This window comes from Ambystoma mexicanum, chromosome 8, assembly GCF_040938575.1.
Source record: "Ambystoma mexicanum isolate Mex_15411 chromosome 8, UKY_AmexF1_1, whole genome shotgun sequence".
Taxonomy (NCBI): Eukaryota; Metazoa; Chordata; class Amphibia; order Caudata; family Ambystomatidae; genus Ambystoma; species Ambystoma mexicanum.
In genome coordinates this window covers 582,940,492-582,960,634 of record NC_090929.1, presented here as the reverse complement: position 1 = coordinate 582,960,634, position 20,143 = coordinate 582,940,492, and the positions used below count along the sequence as shown (strand labels likewise).

Genomic DNA, 20,143 nt, shown 5'->3' with positions numbered 1-20,143 from the left:
TCAATACTGGAAAAAATCAATCTCTTTTATAGACAAAATGCCCCATGGGATTGAATGAAAGCAAGCCTGCTATAAGGGGTCAAATCCCTGTCCTTATGACAAGGGATCTTTGTATTCTTGCATCATACCCAAAGTGCTTTTTGCTAAAGGATGTGTAAGGGGCAGGGAGGAACGAAGAATTCTTCCACAACTATGCTCAACTCTCTCTAGCTACGCTAACCCCACCCCCTTCTCTGGCCCATAGCATCAAAGGGCTTTTGGAAGGCAGCACCCTGGTGTGAGGCGTGTCCTTTTGTTTGGAGTGTGCCCTCTGTCATCTGCTTCCCAGTTTGCTCATGCTGAGAGCATCCTGGGCTGGAGGTGTTACCTGCCCTGACAGGGGATCAAAGAGGGACAGTTCCCACTGGCTATTGTCCTGCTGGTTTCAGCAGAGACAGCCAGTCTAGGGAGACCACAGACAGCCGGTTCATGTCTGGCCAGGGCTCACAGTGTTGACATGTTTATGAGGCAGATCAGATCTGGCCTTAATAATTATGTGAATTACCAGCAACTAGACCCCAATTTGTACATATTAAACTGCCACCAGGATGATAGTTCATCAAAATGATGTGGTTTCGGAACAGATGAGAATGCATCCTCTGCACTGAAGAGACTTGGTTGTCACAGCAGCTGTTAAAAGGTAAAAGGGGCACCTGCGACCTTTCAAACTGCTCTGTGCCATTGGAGAGCAGGGGCTGCAGATCAGGATACTGATGCAGCAGTTCAGCCATGTACACTATGCGTTTTGAACAGAGTTTAATGAATGGGGGGTCCGATTATCAGACTGTCCTTCCTGAGATGGATTACCTGCATCATTTTATTATTAATAAAAATCAAGAAGCTACGGCTTCCCACTGCTGGCCTGAATTTGCCGTGTGTACAGTTAGTCATATAACTTCTAATTCTAAGCCTTCATCAGGAACTCTGCCACAGCACTAACCGCATTTATCATTTGATGCGAAAATGGCCTGTATGTCACGTCCATAGCACTGAAAATCCAGTACTGAGGACATAACATAGATATCCTTAGCACTTTACGGATTAAAGGCATTTGCTGTCTATACTCCATAGTTTATGATTCAATATAGTTATCTATACATTGCCTTATTGTCATCAACTTGCATATCTAGGTTTGCTCTTTAAAAGTCCCCGTCATTCCATCCAAAATGTAGAGAAACCAATACAGATCTGCTTCAGTTTGTTTCATCTTTAAATAACATATGGTTGTACGTGGAGCGTGTAGAGTGGTACAGTGCACTGCAGTGGAGCCAGGACCCAGGAGTCTTTCTACCATCTCCATTTTTTTTTGTTTGGATTGCTGCTGCCTCATTAAAAACACTCCCACTTCGCGGAGCGAATGCAGAGTGTGTAGAGTGTTACAGTGTTGCGGCGTGATGGTGTACGAAATGGACAACTGCTGCAGGAACTTCTGAATCCTGCAAAGAAGTCATCTTTCAGTCCCGCCCGCAGCGTTACCCAAAGGTGAGGTGGCTCAGTGTGTGGGTGAGTGTGGTGCTCCCATGTCGGGTGTGGCCTCTCGGACCCGCTTGCAGGCAAAGCGCCAAGAGCATGTGGAGGGGGAGAAGTCTCAGCTCCCTTGTGATATGAGCACATGTCTAAGCTTTGCAGAGGCTGCCCTCTCAGATGAGCGGTTGTTAAAGAAACTTCTCTAACTCGGAGCAGACACTGGCAGTTGCCTTGACTGAGGCAAGTTTATTTGAGACTCTTTCTGATCAGATCTCAGAAAAGACTCAAGATGAGACAAGGAGGCATTTTGAAATACCAAAGGACATCCTGGGCTCTGTAAAGCAAGTACATCAGCTGTCAGTGGTCAGCTTGATTATGCCAAATAAAGAGCTCAGCGGCTCTGTGGAAGTTGAGAATCTGCGATCAAGAAATGATCAAATTCAGGATAGAAATAGTCCATCATGTTTAGTAGTTATATGCCCAATAGAGGCAACCAAGGAACTATCGCAGGAGGATTTAGAAGAAAACCATGATGAGATACAATTGGATAGGTCTTTCGGGGTAGCCTCATTACGTATACTGGGAACAGCCACGGGAAACCTGATGACACATCAAGAGCTGGCTGAAACAGATGGGGAAATTGAAGTTAGAGATAATCAGGTGGGACTGGAAGGATCAACATCATTAATGCTGGTGGCACGTCTGTCAAAAGATATCTTAAATCTAGCAGCAAGAATTGAAAAGCAAAAATGCCTGAGCCTGGCAAGTTTGTCGGAAAGGTTCAAAACAGACTCGTTGTTAAACCCAAACCTGGAGCTAAACACCCTTAATAAAGATGTTTTTTTGCGTGAAAAAAGGATTCAGCTGTAAGGATACATGAAGATCAGAGGCCAACATAGAGCAAGACTCCACCCCGAAACAAGTTGAAGAGGCCCATAGAAAATCTGATACCAGTACTTCTTCGGCTTCAACGGGTAAAAGGAGAAGCAAAGCAGATTCCTTCCTATACTGAAGGGAGAAATGGAGGTGTGCGTATTAAGACAGATTTGGCACACCTACAAAACACGTTGATGGCAACGCTTAATATGTCTCTGGTACTCTTCAGTAAATTATATGACGCTCTCAATGAGTCTCTGAAAGATCAATCTACCCTTATATCAATGATACATTCTAAGATGAGCTATCTGGAGGGCTTTGTAGCAAAGGTTCAGGAACGGCTTGATAAGGAAGCAGAGTCATCGCTAAATTGGCAAAAATTGGCATTAAGAGAGGGGTTGGACAAGGCAACCTTGATGCCAGCCGTGCTTGAAGACTGTAAATGGATGCGGAACAACTACAAAGCCGGATGAGAAAAACAGAGAGTGAAATGGGTGTAAGCATTTATGATGATAGGAGGGAATGTAAGGGCCCTGAGCTTCAGGAGAAGGAGAAGAAATCTAACGAAAACCTCAGCCTCCTTCACCCAGAAGGTCAGATAAGCATCCAAGGGGCAAACGTTTTCTGTAATTTTCAAAATTCAGATCTGGTAGGAGGGAGACAGGGAACCCTGAATAAAGCCCTTCTGCAAGCTCAAACCAAAAAAATGAAAAATATGAAGATAGGAGGGAAACGAAAGTAAAATGTGTCAAAATCATTTATGAGAAATCTGCGCCAAAATTTTCTTGGTGAAAGTGAAGTACAGAAACAAACGAGGCTCCCAATGATACAAGCAGGATTAAATAAGGAGCTGAGGTCATGTGGAATCGTTGACCCCGAAAAAATGTTGGATTCTTGCCTGAGTGATCTGGTAGAAATAATCCAAGAAGAGCAAGAGGTTGAGAAATTGAGAAACGTGAGTAGCACAGAGCTGGCGGAAATAGACCGACAATTTCTGCAAATTTCAAATATCTGGTCGGCGAATCCTTTGGGGAAAACAATTACCACTAGTGAGCAATCTCCCAGGTTCCAGACCATTGAAGAAAAGAGATTAGGCTTTGGGAAAAAGCCAAGGTTCGAAAAAAAAGGAACCTTTTAGGCAAGCAGATCCAAAGGGCCAGGTGGCATCAACCAACAACCAGAGGTTCCCTACATCTAAGAAATTGGAAAAGAATTGGAATTCAGTGAAAACTGAGAAACCAATGTTTGTATCGATGAGATCTGCAAGATGTAGTGAGAAGGTACTCACTCAAGTATACCTAGAGCGTTTGACACCTGCAAAGGATGATTTGATTCTAAATCCCCAGAACGTGATAATTGTATTACGCCACATCCCAAGACTAAGAACAATCACCACTGAAGACATTCAAGTTGTCCAGTTCATGGATGAGAGCTGTACGGACTGGGTAATTTTGCATCTGACATCTATGGCAATAAAATCTACGATACTGGAACTCAGTAATTTTTTACTGCTGTTGGGATTTGAATTGAGTAACTATCCTGACTCGGAAAGGAATTCTGCCTACATGCTTCAGCTCAAGAGTATATTGACTCTGGAGCAAACAGGGGACTGGTGTATAATAGTTGGAAGGGTGTAGACCTGGTTGGCCAAGCCATCAAGCCCCAGATACTCCAACCAATTCAAATTATGTTTGGCAATAAAGTATCAAGGGAGGCAAAGTTGGTAGGGGGGCATAAAACCTATTTTGAGGAAGGCAACAACAGGTGGAGTGCAGAACTAAAAGGACAACCTAATAGTGTGCAAGCCTGCTGCCCACCAATGATCACTATGGAAAGCCATGTGGCTAGAGAATGTCAAAGAATGCGGGAGCCAGAATCATTGATGGAGGGAGGAAAAGCTCAAAATTGGGATTAGTTGGCTGCAGCATTGGTGGGGCCTCATAATCTTTAGAGCCAGAAAAAGGAGAAGAAGGAAACTCTCCAGCTAGACTCTTGGAATACAAGAGGTTTTTTGGAACTTTTTAAAACAGAAAATTTGTGCTTGAATCAATTTGATTTTATCTGTCTGATGAAGCTGGACAGGGGGCCTTAGGACGTCCGTATTCAGATTTGCTGACATTGGTTAAAATGGGCTGGGCGTTTAGGGTAACTTTATCTGCAAAACTCCTGTCCATATGTGCAAATGTGAAGGTTGGAAAGACATCTCCCTGGTGGCAAGAAAATGGTTATTGTCCTTTAAAATATGTATTGGAGTCCGATTGTGTCATCGGACCGTGCTCTGATAAATTCTATTGTGTCACTAATAGATGATGCTCTTATGACTGGAGAGAATTCTGAGATAATTGTATGTGGTGATTTTAATCTGCACTATCTGGATGTTTTTGGCGAGGTTATGGATGAAGCAGGGCTGGGTGAAAAAGAGTTGTTATGGCTTTCATTGAGCCCCATAAGTCCCCATTAAGTCCCATAATCTAACCATGCTAAATGGGTAAACAAAAGGGCACATACCTGGGGCAATGACTTGGAGAAGTTGGATTTCAAGTGCTTGCATAGAGTATTGTTTTGTCTCTGAGAGTATTGCTGCTGTAATTGTAAAATATGAGGTCATTAGGATGAACTCAAGTGATCATGACTTAATGGCAATGAGCTGGGAAGTGGTGAGAGCCGGCCTAGTGGAAACTATGGTTAATTCAGTTGAGATAACAGGAGGCCGGAATAGACTCAGAATAAAACCGTATGAAATCCCAAAGATGGCGGCACGTTCTGAACAATATGTGACGGATCATCCGGGGGGACGATTACGGTTGGATTCTGAGGGACTATAAGGTAAAGTCTGGGGCTTTTAGGAAACCTGATTTCCACCCTCTCCATGTCACTAACAAAGAGGTTGAGGTAGCAAAGAAAACATTAAGAGTGTCTACTAGGAAATTAAGGAAAGAAATCCCACCGACATGTTTAGCCAAATTTAAAAAAGGAAGCAGCATTATCGAAACTGGCTCCTTGAATCTAAGGCAAAAAGGTTACAATATGATGCAGAGCAAATGCTGAAAGCGGCATGTTTGAAGAACACAAGAAATCTATGGGCCTTGGTGAATAACAGTGGAGGTCTTGATCATGCCCTTATGATCACCCAGGTTTCGGAGGAAAAGTGGATTAGCTTTTATGGCAAAATATTTGCGAAGAGTGAGCTTCTACCCCAATTCAAACACAAGGAGGGAGCAGGAAACTGGGAAATCAGTATTGAGAGGGATGATGTTAGGGCGATGATTAGAGGGCGGAGTACATCTAGAGAATCAGGTTCTGATTTAGTGGCTTATCATGTGTTCAAAGAAAATGTGGAATTTTTGACTGATTTCTCAGTAAGAGTATTTACCCAGGTCTTGGTCACAAAACGCATCCCGGAAACTTGGGGAGAGGCAATAATCGTACCAATTTCTAAGAATGGAGATTGGGAAGGCTCCTAAAAACTATTGCCCGATCTCCCAGCTTGACTCTTTGAGAAAGTTGTTTGCAACAGTCTGGCTGTGAGATTTGAACGTTTGGGCCTAGAAGGTAGAGTGCCTTGACCCTCGGCAGACAGGACTCATGAAAGGGGTAGACACATCCCTTAACTTCTGCTCACTCAACCTGTTGAAGCTTCGAGCCATGGAAGCCAGGACAAACATCTATATGGCTTTCATGGAACTTGAGCAGTGTTTTGATGGGGTGAGCAGGGGCAGCCTCTGGCACAAAGGTATTGAAAGAAAGGACCTGACTGACCTGGCAGAGGCTGCTAGAGCATTGCACACTGATACCTAAGTACAGGTGAGATTAACGCCACAGGGTGCCCTCTCTGCTAAAATGCCTACTTTTAGGGGGTTAAAGCAAGGTTGCTCCTTGGCCCCATTCTTGTTTAACCAATATATGGCTGATTTGGGAGATTCTCAGAAGATGGTCCAGGCTTTTTCCATGAAAATGAATGGCTGTCAGGTGCCTTGGGTCCTATATGCAGATGATTTGGTCTTTATTGACCAAACGCAGATAGGACTTCATCTCAGACTGACTGCCTTCCAATTGTATTTCGAAACAAACAGACTCCGAGTGAATGCCCAAAAATCTAAGATCTTGGTGATGGCGGTAGCAAATCGAAAGAAAAGGAGTACATACGAATGGGAAATAAGAGGTGAACGCCTTGAGGATGTTGAAACAATAACATACCTAGGAGTACTGCTTAACAGGAATGTGAATGATGAAGCGCATTTGAGATATCTCTGGGCCAAGACAAAACAGCTAGCAGCACAGGGGAGAGCATTGCACCTGAAATATGGAACCTTCTCAATGTTCCCAATAATCACCTTTTATAAACAAAAGGTGGCTCTGGTTCTTACTTTTGGGCTGAAGGTTTATTGAGCCTCTCATGGAAAGTCTGGGACCTTTTCAAGGGCCACTTTTGGAAAAAAAGTAGTAAGATTGCCAAATGCTCTGCCAGTGGCTGTCAGACGATTTGAGCTTGGGCTCCAGTCGTTGGAGTACATTTCAACATGGAAGACAATATCATTGTTCAGGAAATGTGTGACTAAGGATAATATACCCCCATTTGAAATTTTGAGATAAGAGGGCTCAAAACTGAGGGAAAATGGTTGGGAAATTGGAAGGACAAATGTAAAGCTATTCTTAGACACAAGGAATTCCGCTTGAAATGTTGAAAGGGAATCCATTGAAAGCCAAGAGGAAACTACAAGAGAGTGATTGGATACTTAGTCAAGAACATAGGAAGGGTAATATTTAAGCCCTGAAATTAGATCTGGGAAACAGGCTGATAAATCAAATACCAAGGTACTTGCAAACATTCCCTTGTGCACATTATCGGGACCTTTTTATGGGAGTACACATTAACATCTTTTTGACAAGAGAGGTCCAGTTGAGGAGGAAACAATTGGGCGAAGGGGAGGCAATTTGTAGATATTGGGGAGAAGAAAAGGTGCTCGACTCACTATTTCACCTGAGTGTGTCGTGTAGATTTTTGGCAGAAGTGAGATACCGATACTTTGGAATTTTCATGGATAAATCGAAATCGCTATTGGCAGGGGATTGGTGGGGAATGTTCCTAATGGGGGAAAAGTTACTTTAGTATTAGCCAGTATGAAGTTTCTCGAATGTATTATTTTCACTAAGAGTGATGAGGTAGTTCATTCAAAATAAGTAGGATTTGAAGAAGTATGGGGTTGGCAGTCTTTTGTATGAATTGTATGATATGGTTAGTATGGATCAAGTGAGGATGTGTGTGCTTTTAATTGTTGATTGCTTTTAGGAATGTTTTGGAATACTTTAGCTATGAATGTAATGAAGATGCGTCTTTTTGTTTTTTTGTGTAATTGTAAAAGGTTTGCTACAGTAAACCAAACACAATAAAAAAATCTTTAAAAAAATATATGTTGTTCTTCAAGCTGTAAACACCCTCCTTCTTATCACACTTCAAAATGCAGTAATATGAAATATCATGTTAATGTATTGTAATAACCAATTGGCAGTGCTGATTGTACTTATTTATAATATATGTGTATTTACAGGAAGCCCCAGTACTATCAAATGGTTCCTATGATGGAAGTTCTTTGGTTAAATCTTCTGGAAAACTGATGCTACTACAAAAAATGCTGAAAAAGCTAAAAGATGAAGGGCATAGAGTTTTAATCTTCTCTCAGGTAAAGGAAATGATTGCTGAAACATCCACCCACAGGGTATCTGGTGTACTAATTTATAACTTAATGCTGAACACTTTGAGGGCTCTATTATTGCTGAAATCACATATGTTGGCATACACTATACGCATATTGGGGCTGGAATAGTTTCCAAAAGTATGCAATTTTCGCAGACATGTTCTTGCTGGTACTACCTGCTGCAGATATCTTTGTTGTACCTAAAGCTCAGAGGTTCCAATCCTGGCAGCATGACCCATCCTTTAATGGTTACATACAAAAAACAACATTCGTATCCTTGAGCTGGGAAACAGCAACATTTGTTATAAGTGCCCACAGATAATTGAGTTTGTTATGTGTGCAATAACAATGCTTATTATTTTTAGCATAATTCTCATCATCATTATTAAAAGTTGTATTAGTTGGCATATTATTAGAATTATTACTCTTTTATAGCATTATAAAATAGTTTTCAAGTACCCGTCTGTCTTTTACGCTTTTATTGCCAAGTTATATTCATGAAGACTGTTTACATTCATCACATTTGTTAAATTTTTGTTTTAAATGTTTCTTTCATGGCTTTTAATTTCCCAGACTACCTAAAATACTGAAACTCACAAAATGTACTCATCACTATGAGATGTGCTCAAGCGTGTACTTTCTGATTGTGAAGTGCGTGTCTAAGTAGCAACTAATAAGGAAATGTGTGTCACGCAGCACTTCACGATGCCTGGTTAGTATGTGTACCAAGGAATGGCTTACATGACGTCATTATGAAGATGTCTCCTGAAAGAATCTTGCTTCTTTACCAGAGACATTTGCAGATGTATTACTTTATTGTTTTAGTGCATCGTGACTAGGTAGATTACTTTGTATTGCATAACACCAAATGTGTTCATTTATAAACACATCACAAGACGCATGGAAAAAGTGCACATCTGGGTCAAGATCACAACCATAACTGAAAGATACACCAGCTGCATGTATGTTCTACTAAATGCAAGTACAAAATATATGAACCAGTAGTTTGTGATAAAATTCACATACGCAGAAAAAAACACCAACATAAATAGAGTGTTTGAAGAGATATTACTTGGACCAAAACTTACACCTGTGAAAGATGGAGGGGCAGCAAAGAAAGAGAAGGGTGACAAGGATGAGGTATGACTCGCTGAAAGAACTTCACCATTCTAACAGGTAAGGTTATTATCCCCTTTTCAGAGGGTGATAAATACGAGATCTTCATCCTGCATGGTAAGCGAATGAGTGTGGCTTAGCACCCTATGCTTGAGGTGACCAACATCTTAAATGCCCGGCCATATTCACACACTGTGAATGATGCTGCAAAATGGTCAAGCCACATGCCTTAAGAAACATTGGCCAACTGAGGGTCTATGGCACTAGTAGGGTACCTGTGCTACACCTCCTATCACGCAAATAGAGGAAGGAATTGGCGGCAAGATTCCACTAAGAAGCATTTACTGGCGTCAATGGACTGGACATGGTGACAGAGCAAGTAGGTGGTCATGCACATGACTATGCACACATGGGACTGGGTTTGTCTGTGGTGAGTGTTGTGTTTGAGCCCTATGGTGTAGGGCTAAGGGCTAGGTAATGCACCGCCAAACAGACAAAACCAAGGGATGACCATCCACTTTCATAGTTCCCACTCCTGTACCAATACCACAAGTTTCCCAGTAAGACCACAAGCTGCTCCAGCAAGAGCCCTTGCACGGTGATGCAGTCACAGTCCAGGCTCAAAGGAATGACTCAAATGAATGAAGCATGTAATGTGTTATTTCGCCAACCCTCTACTGTTGCTGAGTTGGCACATTCAAGTTTGTGTTTGTTATTGGTTTGGCTGATGACTGCAACTATTCAAATATATTTTATATTGACCCATGGGGTGCATCCTGAAGGCAGATCCCTTTTAATGCACACTACAGAGTGAATACAATCCTCTAGGGAAATAAGCCAGGAGATAGCTTGCATGGATAACAAGGCTTTAATTGTACGAAATATCAGCTAAGGACTCTGCTGCTTGAGAGTGCTCTGATCAGTCCTGATACAAACAAGGGCTTAAAAAGCCAAATAGCATCATCACATACAGTACAAAATGGTGCCACTGATTGGTGGGACTCTACACATAGACCTACTCCATAAGGGATGCCAGGCTACAATTGGTTGGTCCTTCCCCGCCGATCATGATCCACGTGGGTCAGCTGGGCTTATCTTTGCGGTGAAGTTCGAGGCACTCACATAATACAATGTTGCTTTCTAAACTAAACATGCTAATCCTGCTTACTTTATCATTGTGGCATGCACCTGAGCAGCTTGGGGAGTCTGTGCCAGGGGGAGAGGAAGATAAAATACAGTCATTCTGACCCACACATTCAGGGCTTCGTTGATACGGCATCTCCCGAACTCTTGCTGTGCAGAGCCTGGTGTGGTCTCATGATCTTGCAGAGAGCATTCCTCTGAACGATACTAAACTATTGCAACAGTAAAGGAACATGGGGGAAGTGGACTTCAGTGGGAACTTGATGGTGTGCATTTGCTCTGCCGTGAGTGCGTTGGGCTTAGTGAAGTCTTTCCATGCAGCTCAGCTGCCGCAGCGTAGTCACACAGGCCTGTGTTTTTGACATAACTACAAAATGGCATTTCTTTCTATGTCTCCGACTGCTGTGCATCTACCATACGTGCAATATTGCTTTTGTACTGAGTTTCATAGTGTGGTTCTCTTCCCACTTATAGGCTACACTATTTCAAAGGGATTCACCTCACCTGAAAGCGCTTAAGGGGGGTGGGATATACTCATTTCCATCCCAACATTCCCCCCTTTCGTTACATTTACAGTAACAAACTCTCCTCCCCCTTTTCTGCTTCTTCCCATGTGGATGTTCCTTTTATTGGCATCCAGGCCCTACACACATGTTTCAGGCTTTCTCCTGCTTGTGCACACTGCTCATGTGTACAGGTCATGTATAGGCACCCCCCACCACCCGCCAGATCCACCCACACTTCTTTATACTTTTCAGGTTTAGGGGGTAGAACAATTGTTGTGTGATCCAAGTTGTCAGCTATATCGCCAATAGGTATTGGGACCATGTGGTGAATGGGACGGTCAGTTTGATCAGTCTGTATTTCTACTTCCCTTGTATTACGAGGTACTTTAGTATACCCAATAGTGACCATCATCATTGCGCTATTAGGCACAGCTTTGGCACAACACTAGAGACCCATTTGGCACATGCAGAAGATCACCAGGATAAACACGATGATGGGGACCAACATTTTCACCATGTCCCGAGCTTTGATGGGACCTAGCTGAAGGCCATTGTAAACCAGTCCTCTTCTTGGACCCCAGCTTCTTTTTTTCATTTTTACCCCTAGGTCATGTACTGCTGCAATGACGTGCGACAATGTCCCATTTTCAGCGTCTTCTGAAGGTACGAATGTGCAACATAAACTCCTGATCTTTTTGCAAACACCTCCTTCCATGGCTGTCAGGAGATCCAGTACGTAGCAGTTCTGCATTGTCATTAGTCGTAGGGCCCTTAGTCCCACTTTTATGATATTGAACTCCTGTTCAGTATCATTAGCCAGCTGGATCAGCTCCTACCGCACGATTTGGAGCCATTTTGCATTGCCCAGTGCCTGGATGCTGGGTACTAAAGATGCAAAAAATGTCTCTGCTGAGTTATAGAGCTTATATTCATCAGGTATTTGCGCAAGCAGTTCGGATGAGTTTTCCGATATGTAAATCGGGGCTCTCTTTTTTCTTCGCTGCTGGTTATAGGGCCCTTTCTCAGGGTGGATGTGAAAGTTTGGTGGTGACATTGTGTGTAATGTTTCGAATGTTGGGGGCACAGTGGGTGTTTCTAGTAGGGATCACCCTTCAGGTGTTCTTTTGGTACTACTAACAGGGCAGAGTGCAGCATTGCTAGTGAACAGTAGCCTCTCCAAGAAGGTGGGTGGTGCAAGTATGCTTGCTGGCTGCAGATCCAATCTGTCAGCGTGGCAGTACCTTTCTTGAGAGCGGGTATTATGACAGTTTGGTTGCATTGTTCGTTTGCCCCGACAGAGACAGTCCCTTCATTATAAAAACAAAGTCCATATGATTTTCCTTGGTGTATTTTTACTGGTTTCTCGAGAGCTGCAATTTAATTTAACTTTAGTTTGGTGATGTTTTCTGCCCAAGTTTGTGCGCATGTCTGCTCCACGAGTGCTGCAATTTTCTCAGATAACCCTAAACGTCCTTCAGCCTTGCAGGCATGTGTTGTTTCCTGCCACTCATTGTTGACTTATCTCACCCCTTCGATTATTAAATGTGGTGCTTTCAGAAAGTTGGAGCTATTGGAACTGGTTTTGCATTTTTGGGGGTCAGGATCGATGAGTTCTAGATGGACGTTGCGTGCCTGGAAAGTGCCTTTGATCCTACATAGCGCAAGATGAAATAGGCATTGGGTTTCTATCATGGGTACTTCTTGCTGTATTAAGACCGTGGGTGCCCCAGATGCGTGTGGTATTAAGGAACAGACGTAGCAACTCCCATTAGTTGTTCGCCTTCCCATTGCAGTCATGTCACAGTACCAACTGTTCAAGTGTTCAGGATGTCAAATGTCTTCAACTGCATCTAGCCCTAAACTATGGAATGAATCATATTTATGTTGGCGTGCTTGTCTCTTCTTTCTGCTATTATGAATCACGTGCCTTTTCGCTATTGGACTTGTACTGCTAGAAATATTTACATTGGTGCTTCCATTACATAAATAAGTTTTTGCATTCTGCATTAGTATTTCAAGCATTTTGCTATTACATATAGTGGTGTGGGAGCTGCAACTATTTACAAGGGTTACATTATCCATTGGTCCTTCGTTTGTTACAGCGTTTGGTTCTGGGGCATTGAATGGAACACTTTCAGTCATCCTTTCATTCAGGTTTGGGCTCAGGCTGGAACTTAGCATTATAACAGCAGAGGAAGTCGGGGTCTCAGTGGGTTTAGTTACACTGGAGCATGTAGGGGTTAATTAAGCTAGCAATGATATGGAAGGCGTTCCAGTTACATTCGAAAGAGAGACAGTGACATTGGAGGGTACTTCAGTGCCATTTGAAAGAAATATAGGGATATTGGAAGGTGTACTCATGTTTCAGATCCCTGTAGACCCCCCTTCTTTTAGATTGCCTGCCCATATAAAAGATGTTGCCCAATTAAGTCCTAATGCAAACATCATTACTGCAAACAAATACCTGTAAAGTGGAGGCCACAGTGATAGCTATACCTCCTAGTTCTACTAATACTCTATCTACTGTTACTGAGGGGTATCTAGGCGTGGTTGTTTTCATCGCTGGCATGCCCGTAATTTTGGAAAAAGGGGGAGGGGGAAGGAAAACGAGGTGGGAAGGGGGTGGGAAGGAGGGGAGGGATAAAGAAAGATAGAGAGAGAGAAAGATAGATAGAGAGTTTTCATCTACATAGCTGATACTGCAGCAGAAATGCATGTTTTCTTACTCTTTACACATGCACTAAATATAATCAGCAAGAAGCTACGCAAATGGAGGTAGTGTTGTTGTCTTCATTTTGGACACCGTGTGTTGTGTCTAGTGAAGCCCAGCGGAAGTCTGAGAGGTGTATCCGAAATCTCAACCCCTTCACCTTTACTGCGAGGGGGGTGGAAAACACAACCTCGTAGGGCCAATGGAACCTGGGGTTGTTCCATTTACGTACAAAGCTTCTGACATAGACCAGTTCCCCCAGCAACAATGGTTGAGCGAGTGTGGTGTCAGGTCGTGGGTCAGTTGTCGTTTGCGCTTCTTCTGTGTGTGGCAGAGCCATTTGTTTTGCGATGCATCTTATTGTATGTGTCAGATACTGTTTAACTCTTCCCCCAGTATTGTTGCTGCCCTATGAGCATTTGATGCTCTCCTCACAGACAATAGGGATGTCTGCATATGCCTGCTAGTCACTATTTCATGAGGGGACAGGTGGTGGTCCTTACTGGGCTGTATGCACAGATGAAACAAGGCCAGGGGCAGGCAGTACACCCAATTCTTATTTAGGGTGTTACACAGTTTGGAGAGTCTGTTTTTAATGAGATCCTTTCTACCACCCCATTTGCTTGTGAGTGGTAAATTGAACACATACAATGTTTTATTCCTAGCAGGGCAGTTATTCCTTTGAACTGCTCATTGAAAAGATGGGTGCCATTATGTAATCTTAGAACATCACACATTCCCCAACAGGGGAAGACCTCTCTGACGAGGAATTTTGCAGCACACTTAGCATATGGGTGGGCACGGAGAGCGGCCTCAACCCACCTTGAGAACGGACACACCACCACAATTAGGTACCGTGCCCCATTGCATCATTCTCCCATGTCTGCATAGTCAATGTGCAGCTCATGGAAGCGACCGATGAGGTGGGGCAAAGTCCCTCTCGGTGTTCTTAGTGTCATGCCTGTACTAAATACTTGGCATGTTGTTGATAGGTGCTCCTGTAGATTTGGGATAAACCTGTCCTCTTGAATGTCTGCTGCAATGTCTTGCTTCAAGTATGGGATGGGTAATGCAATTGTTCGAAGGCTTTATGCAATAATTCCACTGGCATTACTACTTTCCCTGTGCTCTGCTGTCTCCATAAGAGATCTTTGGGTGATTGCACACAACCACGTTTGAGCCATATATCCTGTTCTTCTGGAGATGCCCTACGCTGCAGTTCAATTATTTGTGCCATAGGGTGAGCTGTGTATGCATCTGTATCTGGCCTGGTGTTTACTGTAGTCACAACATATTCAGCCGATGTTGGCACTTGGAGATATGCTGCAGCCTTCGCTGCCGTATCGGAGGCTGTGTTTCCCAGGGATATTTCATCTGTATCATGTGTATGTTCTGCTATTTGATGACTGCCACCGGAGGGCTGTGTAACGCTCACCTGATTCCCGCAGAGGCGCCGGTCTTGACTGGGTGAATGCCGTATCTTCAAAGGTGATGTGTAACACACGGTTGGCTCTTTGGGCTGGACCTCTGTGCACTGTATGTCTGACTCGAAGAGTAAGATGTCTGCAGATAGAAAATATGGGATTAATGAACTGGGGTTATTGGGTGCCTCTCTCCTCTTCCCTTTCTCTTCTCCTGTAGAACCCCAGAGGTTAACGCCCTCACCTTAGGTAAGTGAACGCCGAGCTCTCCATCTGCCTCGGGGCAGGGTGCCGTAACCAGTTTCTTCACTGGATAAGGGTGCAGGCCTCTTGACCTCAGAGGACTGCTGTCCGTCGTTAACTGCACGAACGGTAAGTTCTGGGCACTTCAAATGTCTTAAAAGTCTTTTGTAATGATATCTCTTGTTTTGCAGGGTTCCGGCGATGGCGGATGGCGGGCTGATGAGAGTTGAGGATCGAACCCGCGTGAGGAATAGAAGCGCCTGGAAGCACGTAAGTAAGCGCTTGTAGCCTGCTTCACGATGCGCACTAACTGTCCCTTTTATCTTGCAGGTACAAGTTCGGAGCTTTAGAGAAGCTGAAGGGTGCTGGAATGCCCACTGGATTCGGCGTGGGAAGGAGTAATGGCACGTGAGTAATAAAGTTGCCCAATGTCTTTAAACGCACCTTCTTTTGTCTTTCAGATGCGGGATACAGCGCCAAAGGCCTCCGGAGCGTGCGAAGAGCTGGTAAGCTTCTGTCTTTCAGATGCCGGAATGCAGTGCGAAGACCTCCGGAGCATGCGAAGAGTAGGTAAGCCTTTGTCTTCAGATGCCGGAATGCAGCGCGAGGCGTTGGTGACAGCCGATGGACCAGGTAAGAGATGCGCCGCCACTGAAGACCGTAGTGCTAACCTGTTCTTTCTTTGTCTTTACAGGTGCTGCTGAAGACTGGATTCCAGGATGGTAAGCCTTTGTTCCCTTAGGCCCAGGATCAGAAGCAGAAGACACGATGAGCGTTCTGCTGCAGAGAATGCAGAATAACACAAAGCAAGATTCATCCATCGGGTGTGGTTTAAATAGCCTCCTGTAGTGCTTAGGTGTCTCCTTCCACAGCCACGCCTAGGTAAGAAAAGAGTTCCTGCTTTCCAGAAGAGTTCCAGTGTTCTGAACCTAGGGAGTGGCTCCTGCCCCACCCAACAGGAAAAGTAGTCCCAAACAGAAGAGGATCAGGGGTTCAACTGGCAGGTAAGTAAGCAGCATGGTCTGCTGCAGGTAAGCCCACCCAAGCATTATGAGCCCGGCGCTTCCAGCGCTGGGACTGGGCATCTTTATGAGCCTGGTGTCACTGGCGCCAGGACAGGGTCCAAAAGGTCCCAATTGGGACTGGCTGGCACTCGGAACCGGGGTTATGGGTCTGCTTCCAAGGGAGTCGGGCAAGTCCTGATCTTTTGGAAGCAGAGATCATGACAGCACCCCCCCTCAAGGCCCCTCCCAAACCGGGCTTCTCCGGGGGTTTGGGCTTGTTAGGAAATGTTCGATGAAATCTTTTGATTAGACAAGGCGCGTGGACATATTCTGCAGGTTCCCAGGATCTTTCTTGGGGACCGTAGCCTTTCCAGTCAATCAGGTAAAATAGTTTAGATTTGGAGATCTTGGAATCCAGGATGCTTTTGACTTCAAACTCGAGTTCTCCATGAACTGGAATAGGTTTTGGAGATGTAGTTAGTCGGGTTTGAGGTTGCACAGGTTTTAATAGAGAGACGTGGAAGACCGGATGTATCTTCATGTGAGGGGGCAAGTCCAACTTGACCGCTACTGGATTTACTATGGTAGTGATGGAATAGGGACCAAGGTATCTTGGGTTGAATGTGGGTGGTCCTTTTAGAGGTAGATATTTGGTGGATAACCAGACTTGATCTCCTACTTGATATTGGGGGGCTTCCTTCCGATGTTGGTCTGCTCCTTTCTTGTATTGTTCTTTAGCCCTTTGAAGGTGAGAAACGGCTTCCTTAAAGGCTTGGGTGATTGTAGAATGCAGGTGGTCTACTGCTGGTGTTTCAAGATCTTGGAGTGGATCCAACTCCGAGGTTCGAGGGTGACTACCGTATAAAAGAAAAAACGGTGTCTTCCCAGTTCCCGAGTGGACAGAGTTATTGTAGGCATATTCGCCTATCCAAAGGATATCTTTCCAAGTTTTTTCAGTTTGTTGTAGCATGCAGCGCAAATACTGTTCCAGAGTTTGATTGGTCCTCTCGGTTTGTCCGTCGGTTTGAGGGTGGTGGCTGGTCGAAAGTCTCACATCAATTTGAGCCGACCGACAGCAACTTCGCCAAAAATGAGAAATAAATTGACTACCTCGATCCGAAATTAGAACTGAAGGAAAACCGTGCAGTCGGACGATGTTTTCGAGAAATTCTCGGGCCAGAGTTGCTGCTGTTGGTAAGCCTTTGAGTGGAATGAAATGCGCCATCTTGGAGAATAGGTCCACGATTACTAGGATGGTATTGTATCCGGAGCATGGAGGTAGATCGGTGATGAAGTCCATAGAAAGCGTATGCCAAGGGCGAGGCGGGATGTCAATAGGGCGTAAGAGGCCGGCTGGTTTTTCCTTTTGACTCTTGTTTTGGGCGCATACTCCACAGGACATTATAAAGTCTCTGATATCTTTTTTCCAAGACGGCCAGCAGAAGTAGCGCTTGATCTTTTCCGAGGTCTTGGTCATACCGGGATGTCCTTCCATTAAAGAATCGTGATAACAAGAGATTACCTTTTTCTGTAAATCTGTGCTGGGCAGGTATAACCGTTCTTGGAAATATAATAGGTTGTCCTTCACCGTAAAGTCCTTTCCCTGCAGATGCCAATTCTGTATGTCTGCTGGAGTTACCAGTAGCCTGGCTTTATCCTTAACTTCCTCTATGGATTGTGTGGCGATTACACCTAGAATTCTTTGTTCGGGAATGATAGGTACAGGTTTAGGATTGATCAAATGTTCTTCCACTCCCATCCGAGAAAGGGCATCAGCTTTACCGTTTTTTGTACCAGGTCGATAGGTAATTATGAAGTCAAACTCGGCAAAGAATAGTGCCCAACGGAGTTGCCTAGAGGATTGAGCTTTTGCGGTTTTCAAATATTGCAGGTTTCGGTGATCTGTAATCACAGTAACGGTGTGTCGGGCCCCCAGAAGATAATGCCGCCAAGCCTTAAAGGCGGACTTGATAGCTAGAAGTTCCTTATCAGTAATAGTGTAATTGATTTCAGGAGGCGAGAATTTGCGGGACCAAAATGCCACGGGATGCAACTGATTGGTTACTGGGTCCTTTTGTGATAGAACTGCCCCCATGGCAAGGCTCGAAGCATCAGTTTCAACGATGTAGGGGAGTTCTGGGCGAGGATGTTTTAAGATCGGTGCAGAGATAAATCTAGTCTTCAAATTCTGGAAAGCTTGTTCCGCCTCGGTAGACCATTCAAAACGTTTGTTTTTCTTTAACAAGGCGGTGATGGACTGGACTATTCGAGAGAATTCGGGGATAAACCTGCGGTAAAAGTTAGCGAAGCCTAACATGCTTTGAACACCTTTTACGGAGGATGGCGATGGCCATTTGAGAATTGCATCGACCTTCTTTGAATCCATACGCACTCCGCTAGGTGATAATATGAATCCCAAGAATTCAACTTCAGTCACATTGAAAACACATTTTTCCAACTTAGCGAAAAGTTTGTGTTGACGCAATCTCTCGAGGACCATTTTCACGTGTTTCCGATGTTCAGTTTCCGATGAAGAATAAACGAGGATGTCGTCAATGTAAACAACAACACACACATCTATGAGCTCTCTGAGGACATCGTTCATAAAATATTGAAAGGCGGCCGGGGCATTGCAAAGTCCGAAGGGCATGACCTGATATTCAAATAGCCCATACTTGGTGCGGAAGGCCGTCTTCCATTCATCGCCCTCTTTTACTCGTACCAAGTGGTAGGCTCCTCTAAGATCCAGCTTTGTATATATGCATGCTTTTCTGACTTGGTCCAGGAGTTCAGGGATCAAAGGTAACGGATATCTATTCTTAACGGTGATCTGGTTCAGGGCGCGATAATCTATACAAGTTCTAAGGTCCCCTTCTTTTTTTTGAACGAAGAACAAAGCTGAGGAAGCAGGGGACTTGGAAGGACGAATAAACCCATTCGCTAGGTATTGATCCAGGTATTGGCGGAGGTGAAGATTCTCAGGCTCGGTGAGGGCATAAATTCTACTACAAGGAGGAGTAGATCCAGGTATCAGGTCTATCTGGCAGTCATAAGACCTATGAGGAGGTAGAGAGTTAGCCTGATCCTTCCGGAAAACATCTTGGAATTCTAGGTATTCAGGAGGTAACTGGGGAGCCTCCGAGGAAATTGCTGCCAGTGCAACACCAGGTCGAGGGTGACAAGTAGAGACACATTCTGGAAACTGAACCGTTCTTGCTCGCCAATCGATCTGAGGATTGTGCTTCTATAACCAAGGAATTCCTAGAATAATCTGGAACTGAGGGGCCTTGATCACATCGAACACTATCTTCTCATGGTGTCCATCTTGACTTACTAGCGTCACTTCTTGGGTGGTATGCGTTACTGGTCCGGAGGCTATCTCCGTACCATCCACCGTAGTAATGACGTCCTTTACAGCCTTTGGACAAAGAGTCAGATTCATCCTCAAAACCATTTCATGATCCACATAATTGCCGATGGCACCGCTGTCGACGTAAGCTTCAATCGCATGTAATCGATCCGGATGTTCAGGGCTAATGAGGACCATAGGTATCACGAAATGCGAGGTCACTGAACTGGTTTTAACGCTCGGCAAGAGGACCTCTATTCTTGTCGGGCGAGGTTGTTTCCCTGCTCAGAGTTTGTGACCCTGGTAACTGCAGCTCCTACTGCCTTCTTGGCTGGTTTCACCGGACAGTCTTGAAGAAAGTGCCCCGAGTTTCCGCAATAGAGGCATAATTGCAGCTGTTTTCTCCTTTCCCGCTCCTTTTGTGTTAGTGGTCCTTTCAGGCCCCCTATTTGCATGGGTTCCCCGGAGTCTACTCCTTTGGTAGGAGTTGGTGGTTTGGAAAATACTCGAGCATCAAACTTGGAACGATCGGCCTTCCTGTTCTGCAGTCTGTGGTCAATTTGAATGACTAAG

General features: G+C 44.4%; 1 protein-coding gene across 8 annotated transcripts in view; it reads left to right on the top strand.

Moving 5' to 3' along the window:
• Window positions 1-20,143, top strand: part of CHD5 (chromodomain helicase DNA binding protein 5) — a 2,731,226-nt gene that overhangs the window by 1,359,314 nt on the left and 1,351,769 nt on the right. For all 8 annotated transcript variants that reach the window (XM_069610277.1, XM_069610279.1, XM_069610280.1 and 5 more), the window contains one exon: window positions 7,932-8,063. In XM_069610277.1, coding sequence (XP_069466378.1) covers window positions 7,932-8,063 — 132 coding nt within the window. The remainder of the gene's footprint in view (window positions 1-7,931; window positions 8,064-20,143) is intronic.